General features: G+C 45.0%; 1 protein-coding gene across 1 annotated transcript; it reads left to right on the top strand.

Moving 5' to 3' along the window:
• The first annotated feature begins 11,257 nt into the window (after window positions 1-11,257).
• On the top strand, window positions 11,258-12,920 carry LOC125556167 (cyclin-dependent kinase inhibitor 6). The gene is made up of 3 exons (XM_048718948.2): window positions 11,258-11,833; window positions 11,958-12,056; window positions 12,569-12,920. The coding sequence occupies exons 1-3, from the start codon at window positions 11,739-11,741 to the stop codon at window positions 12,636-12,638; spliced, it is 264 nt and encodes an 87-aa protein (XP_048574905.2). The 5' UTR covers window positions 11,258-11,738; the 3' UTR covers window positions 12,639-12,920.
• The last annotated feature ends 2,961 nt before the right edge of the window (window positions 12,921-15,881 follow it).

Raw genomic sequence — 15,881 nt, 5'->3', positions numbered from 1 at the left:
AAAAGAACAGTGGCCTGTTAACGGGCGTGATCCGATATGGGCCGTAATTTGGCCCAAAACATGGCAGGCTATGAACGGGCCTGATCTGGTATGGGCCTTAATTTGGCCCAAAACATGGCAGGTTGTTAACGGGCCAGCCCACTAGTGCCTGAAAAAACATGGTGGGCCTTTAGTTGGGCCGGCCTTTTCACCGGAATGGGCCTCTGTTGGGCCGTGCCATGTGTCGACGTATCATAGGCGCCTCCTGTCCAATGAGTGGATGACATCTATCCCAACGGTGAGCAAACACGTGTTTCCTCCGGCCAATGAGTATTTTACACATGGAAAATCCCCATTGGTCTGGGCTGTTAACGGGTTCGGATCCAAAACCGGACCCGATAGCTTAATGGCGTTCCGTTACGATGGATGCCACGTGTTGGTCACCCTTGACGAAAGCACTTCTATGACGCGTGATTTATCGTCATGGAAGTGGACACTTCCATGATAATTTTGGTAATGTCATGGAACACTTCTACGACGGCACAAGTATGACTATCTTGATTTTGTCATAAAATTGTCATGGATGTACATGCATGACAGAAAACGTGACCTACTGTGACAAACACATATCATCACGGAAGTGTTTTTTTTGTAGTGGTATCGGGTCACCGGGAGGGGTTCTGGGCAACCCCCGACAAACTATATGGGCCTAATGGGCCAAGTGTTGGACAGACTAGCCCCAAAAGGGGCTGGTGCGCCCCCTATAGGCTGAATAGGAGGAGAAGGAAAGGAAGGGAAGGGAGAAGGAAAGGGGAGGATTCGGCCTCCCCCTTTCCTTCCCCCTCTCTTTCCTTCCTCCTCCGATGGATATGGAAGGGGGAGGCCGACTTGGAGGAGGCGCCCAAGTAGGATTACTCCTACTTGGGGCACCCCTTGCAGCCCCTCTCCCTCTCCCACCTATATATATATATATATGGGGGGGGCACCGCTATAACACACATCAATTGTTCCAAGCCGTGTGCGGCACCCCCTCCACCATTTACTCCTCCGGTCATATTGTCATAGTGCTTAGGTGAAGCCCTATGCGGATCACTTCTCCATCACCGTAACCACGCCGTCATGCTGACGAAACTCTCCCTTGACACTTTGCTGGATCAAGAGTTCGAGGGACGTCATCGAGCTGAATGTGTGCAGAACTCGGAGGTGTTGTACATTCGGTACTTGATCGGTTGAATCGAGAAGACGTTCGACTACATCAACCGTGTTAAACTAACGCTTCCGCTTTCGGTCTACGAGGGTACGTGGACACACTCTCCCCCTCTTGTTGCTATGCATCTCCAAGATAGATCTTGCGTGATCGTAGGCATTTTTTTGAAATTGCATGCTATGCTCCCCAACAGTGGCATCCGAGCCAGGTCTATGCGTAGATGATATGCACGAGTAGAACACAAAGAGTTGTGGGCGATCATAGTCATACTACTTACCACCAATGTCTTATTTTGATTCGGCGGTATTGTTGGATGAAGCGGCCCGGACCAACCTTACATGACCACGTTCATGAGACCGGTTCCACCGACATACATGCAACTTGTTTTGCATAAAGGTGGCTGGCGGGTGTCTGTTTCTCCAACTTTAGTTGAATCGAATTTGACTACGGCCGGTCCTTGTTGAATGTTAAAATAACAAATTTGACGAAACATCATTGTGGTTTTGATGCGTAGGTAAGAACGGTTGTTACTAGAAGCCCGTAGCAGCCACGTAAAACTTGCAACAACAAATTAGAGGACATCTAACTTGTTTTTGTAGGGCATGTGGTGATGTGATATGGTCAAGACATGATGTGATATACGTTATTGTATGAGATGATCATGTTTTGTAAAAGTTATCGGCGACTGGCATGATCCTTATGGTTTTCTCTTTATTGTATGAAATGCAATCGCCATGTAATTGCTTTACTTTATCACTGTGCGTTAGCGATAGTTGTAAAATCAATAGTTGGCAAGACAACCATGACACTACGATGGAGATCAAGGTGTCAAGCCGGTGACGATGGAAATCATGACGGTGCTTTGGAGATGGAGATCAAAGGCACAAGATGATGATGGCCATATCATGTCACATATTTTGATTGCATGTGATGTTTATCTTTTATGCATCTGATTTTGCTTAGTACGGCGGTAGCATTATAAGATGATCCCTTACTAAAATTTCAAGGTATAAGTGTTCTCCCTGAGTATGCACCGTTGTGACAATTCGTCGTGCCGAGACACCACGTGATGATTGGGTGTGATAAGCTCTACGTTCACATACAACGGGTGCAAGACAGTATTGCACATGCGGAATACTCAGGTTAAACTTAACGAGCCTAGCATATGCAGATATGGCCTCAGAACACTGAGACCGAAAGGTCGAACGTGAATCATATAGTAGATATGATCAACATAGAGATGTTCACCATTGAAAACTACTCCATCTCACGTGATGATCGGACATGGTTTAGTTGATATGGATCACATGATCATTTAGATGACTAGAGGGATGTCTATGTAAGTGGGAGTTCTTAAGTAATATGATTAATTGAACTTTAATTTATCATGAACTTAGTCCTGATAGTATTTGCAAATTATGTTGTAGATCAATAGCTCACGATGTAGTTCCCCATTTATTTTTTGATATGTTCATAGAGAAAAATAAGTTGAAAGATGATAGTAGCAATGATGCAGACTTGGTCCGTGATCTGAGGATTATCCTCATTAATGCACAAAATAATTATGTCCTTGATGCACCGCTAGGTGACAGACCCAATGCAGGAGCAGATGCAGATGTTATGAACATTTGACAAGCTCGGTATGATGGCTACTTGATAGTTTAGTGCACCATGCTTTACGGCTTAGAACCGGGACTTCAAAAAAGTTTTGAACACCATGGAACATATGAGATGTTCCAAGAGCTGAAAATGATATTTCAGATTCATGCCCGCGTTAAGAGGTATGAGACTTTGACAAGTACTTTGCTTAGAAGATGGAGGAGAATAGCTTAGCTAGTGAGCATGTGCTCAGAATGTTTGGGTACTAAAATCGCTTGAATCAAGTGGGAGTTAATCTTTGAGATAAGATAGTGATTGACAGAGTTCTCTAGTCACTGTCACCAAGTTACTGGAACTTAGTGATGAACTATAATATGCAATGGATAGAAAAAAATAATTCCCGAGCTCTTCGCGATGCTAAAATCGGCGAAGGTAGAAGTCAAGAAAAAGTATCAAGTGTTGATGGTTGACAAGACCACTAGTTTCAAGTAAAAGGGCAAAGGAAAAGAAAGGGAACTTCAAGAAGAATGACAAGCAAGTTGCCACTCCCATGAAGAAGCCCAAAGCTAGACGCAAGCCTGAAACTGAGTGCTTCTACTTCAAAGGAAATGGTCACTGGAAGCAGGAACTGCCCCAAATACTTGGCGAATAAGAAGGGTGGCAAAGTGAACAATGGTATATATATGATGTACATGTTATTGATGTGTACTTTACTAGTGTTCATAGTTGCCCCTAGGTATTTGATACCGGTTAAGTTGCTAAGATTAGTAACTCAAAACATGAGTTAAAAATTGAACAGAGACTAGTTGACGGCGAGGTGATGATCTGTGTTAGAAGTGATTCCAAGGTTGATAAGATCACCATCGCATACTCTATCCACCTTGGGGATTAGTATTGGATCTAAATAAACGTTATTTGGTTTTGTGTTGAGCATGAATATGATTGGATCATGTTTATTGCGATACTGTTATTCATTTAAATCAGAGAATAATTGTTGTTCTGTTTACATGAATAAAACCTTCTATGGTCTTACATCCAATGAAAATGGTTTACTGAATCTCGATCGCAGTGATATACATATTCATGATATTGATGCCAAAAGATGCAAAGTTAATAATGATAGTGCAACATGTTTGTGGCACTGCCGTTTAGGTCATATTGGTGTAAAGCGCATAAAGAAACTCCATTCAGATGGACTTTTGGAATCACTTGATTACGAATCATTTGATACTTGCGAACCATGCCTCATGGGCAAGATGACTATGACTCCGTTCTCCGGAACAATGGAGCGAGCCACTGACTTATTGGAAATAATACATACTGATGTATGCGGTCCGATGAGTGTTAAGGCTCGCGGCGGGTATCGTTATTTACTAATCTTCATAGATGATTTGAGCAGATATGGGTATATCTACTTAATGAAACATAAGTCTGAAACATTTGAAAAGTTCAAAGAATTTCAGAGTGAAGTGGAAAATCATCGTAACAAGAAAATAAAGTTTCTACGATCTGATCGCAGAGGCGAATATGTGAGTTACGAGCTTGGTCTTCATTTGAAACAATGTGGAATAGTTTCGCAACTCACACCACATGGAACACCACAACATAATGGTGTGTCCGAACGCCGTAACCATACTTTATTAGATATAGGGCGATCTATGATGTATCTTACCAATTTACCGCTATCATTTTGGGGTTATGCTTTAGAGACGGCTGCATTCACGTTAAATAGGGCACCATCTAAATCCGTTGAGACGACACCATATGAATTGTGGTTTAGCAAGAAACCTAAGCTGTCATTTCTTAAAGTTTGCGGCTGTGATGCTTATGTGAAAAAGCGTCAACCTGATAAGCTCAAACCCAAATCGGAGAAATACGTATTCATAGGATACCCAAAGGAAACTGTTGGGTACACCTTCTATCATAGATCCGAAGGCAAGATATTCGTTGCTAAGAATGGATCCTTTCTAGAGAAGGAGTTTCTCTTGAAAGAAGTGAGTGGGAGGAAAGTAGAACTTGATGGGGTAATTGTACCTTCTCCCGAATTAGAAAGTAGTTCATCGCAGAAATTAGTTCCAAGATGCCTACACCAATGAGTGAGGAAGTTAATGATGATGATCATGAAACTTCAGATCAAGTTAATACCGAACCTTGTAGGTCAACCAGAGTATGTTCCGCACCATAGTGGTACGGTAACCTTGTTCTGGAAGTCATGTTACTAGACCATCACGAACCTACAAACTATGAGGAAGCGATGATGAGCCTAGATTCCAATAAATGGCTTGAGGCCATGAAATCTGAGATATGATCCATATATAAGAATAAACTAGCACATATGCCCGTGCGTTGCAACGGGAAAAATTAATGTTTTGTGCAAACATAATGTCTCACAACCTATATATGACAAAAATATATATTTAGAAACTACATCCGTGTAGAAATCTAGTGATATACTTTTCATGACATATAACACATATTTAATTCCTCAAATCGATAACCTAGAAGTAGACAAATGACTCATACACCAAGACAGAGATAGTACCTCAAGTCCTTCATGTAGAATTTATTAAGACCACAACTTTTCTTTTAGTTATTCCACCAGTTTACCCATAATCCTTTCTTTAATTAGCCATATCCGTTTAAATATTCTATTTAGGCACACAATCCTTCCTTTATTAGCTCATTCGCTTAATTAGCTCACCCTAAACATAATGACTGTCACTCGTATATTCATAGTGAATTGGGATTAGTAAATAGAAAGGCGCATAGGTCTTGTGTTCAATTCCCACAATGTTGATTTATTTAGACCCAATTATTTTTCACGGTCTCTATGAAAGCCATAAAAGGCCCATCAACATACAAATACCTGGCCCAGATTGCTTAACGTGTGTAAACCAAACGAAAAGGACTAAACCAAACCAAGAATACCTATTCTCTTTAATAGTAGGTATAGCTTGTGGAGTTTGGTGGACTTTCCCAATGATAGGCAAGCCATTGAGAATAAATGGATCTTCAAGAGGAAGATGGACGCCGATAGTAGTGTTACTATCTACAAAGCTCGACTTGTCGAAAAAGGTTTTTTGACAAGTTCAAGGTGTTGACTACGATGAGATTTTCTCGCTCGTATCTATGCTTAAAGTCTGTCCGGATCATGTTAGAAATTGCCACATTTTATGAAATCTGGCAAATGGATGTGAAAACTACATTCCTTAATGATTTATTAAAGAAGAGTTGTATATGATACAACCAAAAAGTTTTGTCAATCCTAAAGGTGCTAACAAAATGTGCAAGCTCCAACGATCCATCTATGGACTGGTGCAAGCATCTCGGAGTTGGAATATACGCTTTGATGGGTTGATCAAAGCATATAGTTTTATACAGACTTGCAGTGAAGTCTGTATTTACAAGAAAGTGAGTGGGAGCACCACAACATTTCTGATAAGTGTATGTGAATGACATATTGTTGATCGGAAATGATGTATAATTTTTTGGAAAGCATAAAGAGTGTTTGAAAGGAGTTTTTTCAAAGAAAGACCTCGGAGAAGCTGCTTACATATTGGGCATCAAGATCTATATAGATAGATCAAGACGCTTCATAAGATTTTTCAATGAGTACATACCTTGACAAGATTTTGAAGTAGTTCAAAATGGAACAGTCAAAGCAGGAGTTCTCGCCTGTATTGTAAGGTGTAAAGTTGAGTAAGACTCAAAACACGACCACGACGGAAAATAGAAAGAGAATGAAAGTCATTCCCTATGCCTCAGCCATAGGTTCTATAAAGTATGCTATGCTATGTACCAAACCTATTGTGTACCTTGCCATGAGTTTGGCAAGGGGGTATGATAGTGATCCAGGAGTGGATCACTGGACAACGGTCAAAGTTATTCTTAGTTACCTAAGAGGACTAAGGAAATATTTCTCGGTTATGGAGGTAATAAAGAGTTCATCGTAAAGAGTTACGTCGATGCAAGATTTTACACCGATCCGGATGACTCTGAGTCTCAATCTGGATACATATTTAAAGTGGGAGCAACTAGCTAGAGTAGCTCCATGCAGAGCATTGTAGACATAGAAAATTTGCAAAATACATACGGTTCTGAATGTGACAGACCTGTTGAATAAACTGCTCTCACAAGCAAAACATGATCACACCTTAGTACTCTTTGGGTGTTAATCACATAGCGATGTGAACTAGATTATTTACTCTAGCAAAACCCTTTGGGTATTAGTCACATGGCGATGTGAACTAATCACATAAAGATGTGAACTATTGGTGTTAAATCACATGACGATGTGAACTAGATTATTGACTCTAGTGCAAGTGAGAGACTGAAGGAAATATGCCCTAGAGGCAATAATAAAGTTGTTATTTATATTTCCTTATGTCATGATAAATGTTTATTATTCATACTAGAATTGTATTAACCGGACACTTGGTACATGTGTGGATACATAGACAAAACAAGGTGTCCCTAGTATGCCTCTACTTTACTAGCTCGTTAATCAAAGATGGTTAAGTTTCCTGACCATAGACATGTGTTGTCATTTGATGAACGGGATCACATCATTAGGAGAATGATGCGATGGACAAGACCAATCCGTTAGCTTAGCATAATGATCGTTAAGTTTTATTGCTATTGCTTTCTTCATGACTTATACATATTCCTCGGACTATGAGATTATGCAACTCCCGAATATCGGAGGAACACCTTGTGTGCTATCAAACATCACAATGTAACTGGGTGATTATAAAGATGCTCTACAGGTATCTCCGAAGGTGTTTGTTGGGTTGACATAGATCGAGATTAGGATTTGTCACTCCGAGTATCGGAGAGGTATCTCTGGGCCCTCTCGGTAATGCACATCATAATAAGCCTTGCAAGCAATGTGACTAATGAGTTAGTTATAGGATGATGTATTACAGAACGATTAAAGAGACTTGCCGGTAACGAGATTGAACTAGGTATGAAGATACTGACGATCGAATCTCGGGCAAGTAACATACCGATGACAAAGGGAATAACGTATGTTGTCATTATGGTTTGACCGATAAAGATATTCGTAGAATATGTAGGAACCAATATGAGCATCCAGGTTCCGCTGTTGGTTATTGATCGGAGAGGTGTCTCGGTCATGTCTGCGTAGTTCTCAACCCTTAGGGTTCGCACACTTAATGTTGATGACGATTTTGTATTATATGAGTTATGTGATTTGGTGACTGAATGTTGTTCCGAGTCCTGGATGAGATCACCCACATGACGAGGAGTCTCGAAATGGTCGAGAGGTAAAGATTCATATATAGGACAATAGTATTCGGACACCGGAAGTGTTCTAGGGTTACCGGGTACGTATCGGGTCACCGAAAGGGGTTTCGGGCAACCCCCGGCAAACTATATGGGCCTAATGGGCCAAGAGTTGGACAGACCAGCTCCAAAAGGGGCTGGTGTGCCCCCTATAGGCTGAATAGGAGGAGAAGGAAAGGGGAGGATTCTGCCTCCCCCTTTCCTTCCCCTCTCTCTTTCCTTCCCCCTCCGATGGATATGGAAGAGGGGGGCCGACTTGGAGGAGGCGCCCAAGTAGGATTACTCCTACTTGGGCGCCCCTTGCAGCCCCTTTCCCTCTCCCACCTATATATATGTGGGGTGGGGCACTGCTAGAACACACATCAATTGTTCCAAGCCATGTGCGGCGCCCCTCTCCACCGTTTACTCCTCCGGTCATATTTGTCGTAATGCTTAGGTGAAGCCCTGCGCGGATCACTTCACCATCATCGTCACCACGCTGTCGTGCTGACGAAACTCTCCCTCAACACTTTGCTGGATCAAGAGTTCGAGGGACGTCATCGAGCTGAACGTGTGCAGAACTCGGAGGTGCCGTATGTTCGGTACTTGATCGGTTGAATTGAGAAGATGTTCGACTACATCAACCGTGTTAAACTAACGCTTCCGCTTTCAGTCTACGAGGGTACGTGGACACACTCTCCCCCTCTCATTGCTATCCTAGATAGATCTTGCGTGATCGTAGGAATTTTTTTGAAATTGCATGCTATGTTCCCCAACAGTAGTAGTAGTCGACGGGGTGGCATCTGGCTCCTTGGATCCACCACCTGATCGCAGCAACCGGGTATAGGGGAAAAGCGATGGCAAAGCAACCGTGAGTACCCATCCAAAGTACTCGCAAGACTTACATCAGGTCTATACTAAGTATGCATCAGTATCAAAGGAATGAGCTGTATCTATGGACTGAACTGACCGCTCAATCTGTTGAGTGTGTCTTTGTAGGATACATCGATGAGCATAAGGGTTATCGGTGTGGGGATCCTATCGGTCAGCGGATACGTATTTCCCAGGATGTGACCTTTGATGAGTCTCGTCCTTTCTATCCATGCTCATCCTCCTCGACCTTTTCTATGGAGTACATCTCTTTTCTCACATTTCCTGATACACCTCCCTTTGTGCCCCATATTCCTACCCCTTCTCCCTCCATTAATTGTTGCCGATATGGCGCCTTCCTCTCCCACAATTTCTTCTCCTTCCTTGTCGCATGACTCTCCACCTTCCCCATTTTCACCTTCATCCCTGATGTCTTCCCCAACTACACCTTCATCAATGATGCCTTCCTTGTCAGCAACGATGTCTTCCCCGTATCCATCTCCGGTGATTCCTACACGTCCCTCTTTTAATTTTGATTACAATCGTCGTCCACGTGTTGTGGATGCGTCCACTGATGCTCCATCTACTTCTGGTGTGCCGCCTACCTCTTCTAAGCCGACTTATGGTCTTCGGGCTCGACCTTGTCCTCCTCCTGACCGCTATTCTCCTTCCCAATATAGTCTTTCAGCTGTACTTGAGCTTACCACTTATCGGGATGCTATTGTTCTTCCTGAATGGCAGCTTGAGATGGCAGAGGAGATTGCTTCACTTGAGCGCATTGGCACGTGGGATCTTGTTTCTTTTCCTCCCCGTCTTCGTCCCATCACTTGTAAGTGGGTCTATAAGGTTAAGACTCGCTCTCGTGGTTCTCTTGAGGGCTATAAAGCTCATCTTGTGGCTCGTGGCTTTCAACAGGAGCATGGTCGTGATTACGACGAGACTTTTGCTCCCATGGCCCATATGACCACTATCCGGACACTTCCCGTTGTGGCTTATGTTCGCCATTGGTCTGTGTCTCATCTTGATGTCAAGAACGCCTTTTTTAATGGTGAGTTGTGTGAGGAGGTTTATATGCAGCCACACCTGGGTATTCTGTTCCTAATGGCATGGTTTTTCATCTCTGCCGCTCTCTCTCTCTCTATGGTCTTAAGCAAGCCCCCGACGCTTGGTTTGAGGCTTTTGCTTCTGTGGTGACTACAACTGATTTTTCTCCTAGTGCTCATGATCTAGTGTTGTTTGTCCACCTCTCTGCTCGTGCCCGCACTCTTCTCCTTCTTCTTCTTCTTCTTCTTCTTCTTCTTCTTATTCTTCTTCTTCTATATGTTGATGACATGATCATCACTGGCGATGATCTTGAGTACATTGCCTTCGTCAAGGCCCGTCTCAGTGAGCAGTTTCTTAAGTCTAATCTTGATCCTCTTCGTTACTTTCTTGGGATTGCGGTTTCCTCCACCTCTAATGGCTTTTTTATTTCCCCAGAAAAGTATATCCAGGATCTTCTTGCTCGAGCGGATCTCAGTGATGAGCACACTATTGAGACTCCTATGGAGTTTAATGTTCACCTTAATGCTTCTGATGGTGAGCCCTTGTCTGATTCGACTCGTTATCATCATCTTGTTGGGAGTCTTGTTTATCTCGCCGTCACTCGTTTGGATATCTCCGATCCTGTCCATATCCTGAATCAGTTTGTTTCTTCTTCGACTTTGGTTCACTATAGCCACCTTCTTTGTGTTCTACGATACCTTCGTGGCACGATCTCTCACCGTCCCTTCTTTCCTCTAGCAGAAACCAGAGCAATTGGAACAGGAGGAGCAACTTTAAGCTTATTGGTAGACCAGTTACTTCAAGTAGCATAAGACATCATTTCTTATTGTATTTCTTTGGTATTGCAGACGCAGATAGATTTCTCTACGGACACATCATTTACTTGGTATCTATAATATCAGTTTCTTTTGAAAAATAAACTATACGGGCACATTGTTATTGAAGGAGGCAGTATATTGTAGGGTTTGGTCCTCCAGTCCTTTGCACGGGTAAAAACCAAGCCGCCTTCCGGTTTGGGCACTGCGGCGCTCCTGTGCACCAGGTCCGTCACAGCTCTCGGCGGCTTGTCCGTAGCAACCGCCAACCGGGTCACCCGTGGCACAGCTACATCGGCACGTGACGGTAGTAGCAGCATATACTATACCGCTCGCCCGGCGCCGAGACCCACCCGCCAAGCACCAACCGCCCGCCCCACACGGGAAGACCGCACGCAGCTCGCTCGCGCGCAATTTCCCGCGAAGAACCCCCACGATCGCGCCTCCTCCCCGACCCCAGCGCATGCATCTACCCCCCCGCCTGGCGCAGGCGTGCGCGCTCGCATGCGGCCACAGTGCCGCGGGCGCGTAGTGGCGCCCCGCGCGGGCCGGCCAAGTACGCCGGCGCCCCGCGCCCGCGCGACACGTACGACCCGCTCCCTTCCCCCTCTCATCTCGTCTCCCGCTTCCTCTCCTTCCTAGCTAGCTACAGTGAGTAGCTGCTGTTAATTATACTAGTAGTAGCTGGTAGTACTCCTGCTCGGAATCTCTCGGCTCGGACGTCGTACGACCACCTATAAGCTCGCTCGCTCGCGGCCTCCACCGTTTCATTTCCCACCTAATCCTATCGTTATCTCCTCCCACCCAGCCCCAGCCCCACTCCGGCCCCGTAACACCCAGCGAGCAGAGCACAGCACCCACCACCGGCACAGCCGCGCGCGTGGGTGGGTGGAAAAAAGTAGAGAGAAAGAACAGGAGAGAAGGAAGAAAAGGAAAAAGGCATGGCCGCCACCGCCGCGGCCACCGTGACGGCGACGGCGGCGGCGTCGAGCTGCAGCAAGCGCGAGAGCGCCGGCATTGCGGCGCCCGCCGACTTGTCAGTCTCCCGCTCCCTTCCTTCCTTCCACCCACGGCACAGCGCTGACCGTTCGAGGCTGTGCTGCCGCGTATGGAATAGTTCTTCTGCTCACTCTTTGGCCTCTTTTTGTTGTGGTGTGCAGGGCGAAGAAGGCGAAGAAGGGGAGGTCGCCGCCGGCGGAGGAGATGGAGGGCTTCTTCGCGGCGGCGGAGGGCGACGTCGCGCGGCGCTTCGCTGCCAAGTGAGTTCTACCGCACATGCATGCGTCAGGCAACAGCTTCCTCCTATACTCTTGGGGAAAAGCCGCCGTGGATTTATATGGGAGTAGCTAGCTAGCAATGCATGCGCAGCAGTGGGCCTGTAAATTCTGCTCTCGAGTAACATGAGGCCTCTGCTGCTCAAGATCTGGGGTGTCAGTCAGTTTGGTGTTGCACACAACACACGCACACTCACACTGTAAAAAAAACGCAAGCATGTGCTTTGCCCTCCAATTCTCTGTCGCCGTTTTTCTTTTTCTCTTGATTGAAAAGGCCAGCTGCTGGTGCTAGTGTATGAAGGAATTTGAACAAAATCACTACACATATAGACTGTTCTGAGCACACACACAAAAAAAGGTAATTCGGGGGATCTTGGTTTTTGGCATTTGTCAAATTAGCTCAAGCAATTATATTTCCAGAAACAAAAAGTGAGGTTGGCAGTGCAGTACTACTCCTGTTCTTTTCTAACGTTTGGATCTTGCGCTTTGGATTGAAGGTACAACTATGACGTCGTCGCAGACGCTCCCATGGACGGGCGGTACGAGTGGGTCCGACTGAGGCCGTAGGAAGGAGGGATATGCCGCCGCAGCCAGTCAAGCGTCAGAACTCAGAAGCCCGCACAGACAGACAGACCACGTTGTGTCCTTTTTAATCAATTCTTTTGTAGTTACCCTGTCATGCTTTGTTAGCTGTAATTATTGCTCACGAGATGCCTAATCATGTAAAAGCTCACCATGTATAAGTCGCCAGTGGATGCCCTGTTTCACCTGTAGCTAGCTTCGCTTTTATTTAACTTGTCGTCATATGTTTTGTTTCATCAAGAAAAACAAGGCGTCGTTATCTGTGTACATTGTCTCGTAGCAGGAGTACTTTTGTTCTGACACTGCATATCTCAACACATCATAGCATGGTAAGTCCAGCCTACTTTCAAAGCAAAAACAATCAGAGCTAGGACAAATCCGACCCGTGAACATTTCTAGACGTACCCGGACATGATCCGAGACAGCGCCCACGGCCCCTTAAATGCCCTACTGCACATCACACTGCTCGTATTAAAACCTCAAATCCATGCACATCGATCATACACATGAATCGCATAAATAGCATTTGTTCATAGCGAAAAAAAATACATAGTTCAAACATAAAATTTATTTTGAATGCACAATTCAAACATTAAACTCCTTGTTTCTATTATGTGTCTGCATATGCTCCACAAGCGCGCACATTTAGATCCTGAAGATTCCGATACATCTTCAGAAAGTTCACAAATATGCTTCACATCATGTTTCGGGAGGCGGACTTGTACTCTTGGCTTCTCAAAATCATGTGTTCGGGCTGCCCCTTCACCTTCACCACCCTCGACAATCATATTGTGCAAAATGACAAAACATGTCGCCAGCTGCCACAAAGTCTCCGATTCCCATATCATTGCAAATCCACAAACAATACCCAACGAGTTTGAAGCACTCCGAATGCCCTCCCCATATTCTTCCTAGGTACTTCTTGCACTATTGTAAAGATGGCTTTGTTTGTTGCCATGGGGATCGTATATGGTCTTCACAAACGGAGCCCACTAAGGATATATACCATTTGACAAAGTAGTATCCCATACGTTGTAGTTGTGCCCATTGACGGTGTAGTTGTATGGCGACGCATCCCCATCACAAAGTCTTGTGAACATCGGAGATTGTGGAGCACATTGATGTCCTTGTGAGAACCAACCATGCCAAAGAAAGCATGCAAATCCACAAGTCCTTTGATGCCACTGGTTCTAGTATGATGGCGACCTCTTTCGAGTGGCCTTGGTACATCTCGTGCAAACCTTTGAGGCAATTTTTCCATTGGCAATGCATGCAATCAACTGAACCGAGCATACCTGAAAAACCCCTCGTTGCTCCAATAGCCGTCAACCTTTTTGTATCCTGCATAGTTGGTTCTCTCAGATACTCCACTCCAAACACCTTCACCACGACGCAGGAAAATCTCACAATGACATCAATGCATGTGCTCTCCCCCATCCGAATCATCTCACCAATGGCATCGGTGACGGTACCTAGTGCAAACATCCTCAGAGAACCCGTGCATTTCTGCAAACGGAGAGAACGAGAGTTGTCCGCAACAATCCTTCTTGAGATCAAAATAGGGATCATGTGCCTCCACTCCCTCCCCCATGTGGAAGAACAAGGGTTTGCACATACGAAAGCGTCTACGGAAAACCGTTTCAAGGAATGCTGGTACGGGTTGGCAGTAGTCCTTGTAGAGCAGTCGTGCATCTACGATCCTAGTTTAGAACTCTCCTTCCTTTGATTGAACCCTTGAAGTTTAGAATGTGCTCCACGTCCCTTCATTTCCGCCGATCATCATCATCATCATCATCATCATCATCAACTCAACTTCTTTGTCGTCCAAATCCGACGAATCGATGGACCCTTTTTGAATGAATTCACCAAGCTCCTTGTTTCGATACTCCTCATCCGACTAATAGACGAATCAATCGTTTTTCCTACAAAACATAAAATATGACAGGAGGAGCGGGAATACCACGGCAGTGTCTGTGTCCGGGTGACGGTGTCCTGGATTAGGGGGTACTCAACACGTCGTCTCCCGAGCAGATGTATCGGGTCGAGGACCCCTATGGCAGTTCACTCATGGGCCACTTCGGGCAACCCATGCCGCATACAAGGAGGATTCCATAAGACTTGGCGCCCAAGAAAGGACTCCTCTAAACCCTAGGCCTCCGGTGTGTTATATAAACCGAGGCCAGGCTAGTCAATAGAACATCTTATATTCATTAGATCAATCTTGTGGTAGATACACGTACTCTGTACTACACCCCATATGAATACAATCAAAAGCAGGACGTAGGGTTTTACCTCCATTAAGAGGGCCCGAACCTGGGTAAAATCTCGTGTCCATGTTACCATTGCTCCAAGATGCCTAGCTTAGGTCCCCTACTACGAGATATGTTGGATATAGAACCGACATTGGTGCTTTCATTGAGAGCCTGCTGGCAGTCGCCATGGTGTGATGGGAATTCATATCGTCTCCGGCGCGATCTACGTGTCAGAGCCGAGCCTTATTATTGATGTCGGCATCTTCGTCGTCGGCTCGATTAGTCACCTTAGCTCGACCGAGGACTGTGCTCCGTCTCAGATCATTATGTTCGGACGAGGGCCTTCATAATCAACTCCGATCTCTATCAAGATCATGGAGGAATCATCGATGAAGATCGGGGGCTCAACGTCAACATTGCCCCCGGGAGACCGTGCTGTTTTTCTGGACAGCAAACCTATATCCGCCAACACCACCTCCTCGAGCGTCACTTTGATTGTTGCTTCAGTGAAATTGTGTGGAATTGAGTGTACAACAACCCTGTAAAATTTTGTCGCATTCCGATGGAGGAATCTTCGACGATCTATGATATATTGGAGGCCTGTCGAGTCTTGACAGGAATCTGGACAAGTTTAGGGCGTGGTCTTCCAAGCCTAGCTCGGTGGTCATTTGGTAGATCCAACCGTTCATTTTCTGTGAAATTTCCTTATCTACCACCTCTCAAAATTTCAGCCCGATCCAACCGTTCAAACTCCGGGAACCTTCCGATTAGTGCATCACTTTTCGGATCTGTTTTCTGCGCGAATACAAATCCGACCTGAGTTCATCTTTCTTCATGAACGGGATATTGGACAACCTTTTTGGAAGTATGTCTTTCTAGGGTATTTTGCATTGTTCTTAAACACGTGCCCATAAAATTTTAAGCCTTCTTTGAGGTATTCTTCACCGTCACGCTGGTGTCAAACCAGTCCGGCAAC

The sequence above is a fragment of the Triticum urartu genome, chromosome 5A (assembly GCF_056163025.1).
Source record: "Triticum urartu cultivar PI428250 chromosome 5A, HENAU_Tu73, whole genome shotgun sequence".
NCBI classification, from domain to species: Eukaryota; Viridiplantae; Streptophyta; class Magnoliopsida; order Poales; family Poaceae; genus Triticum; species Triticum urartu.
The sequence above is the reverse complement of the archived record's forward strand: the minus strand, read 5'-3'. Positions and strand labels throughout refer to the sequence as shown.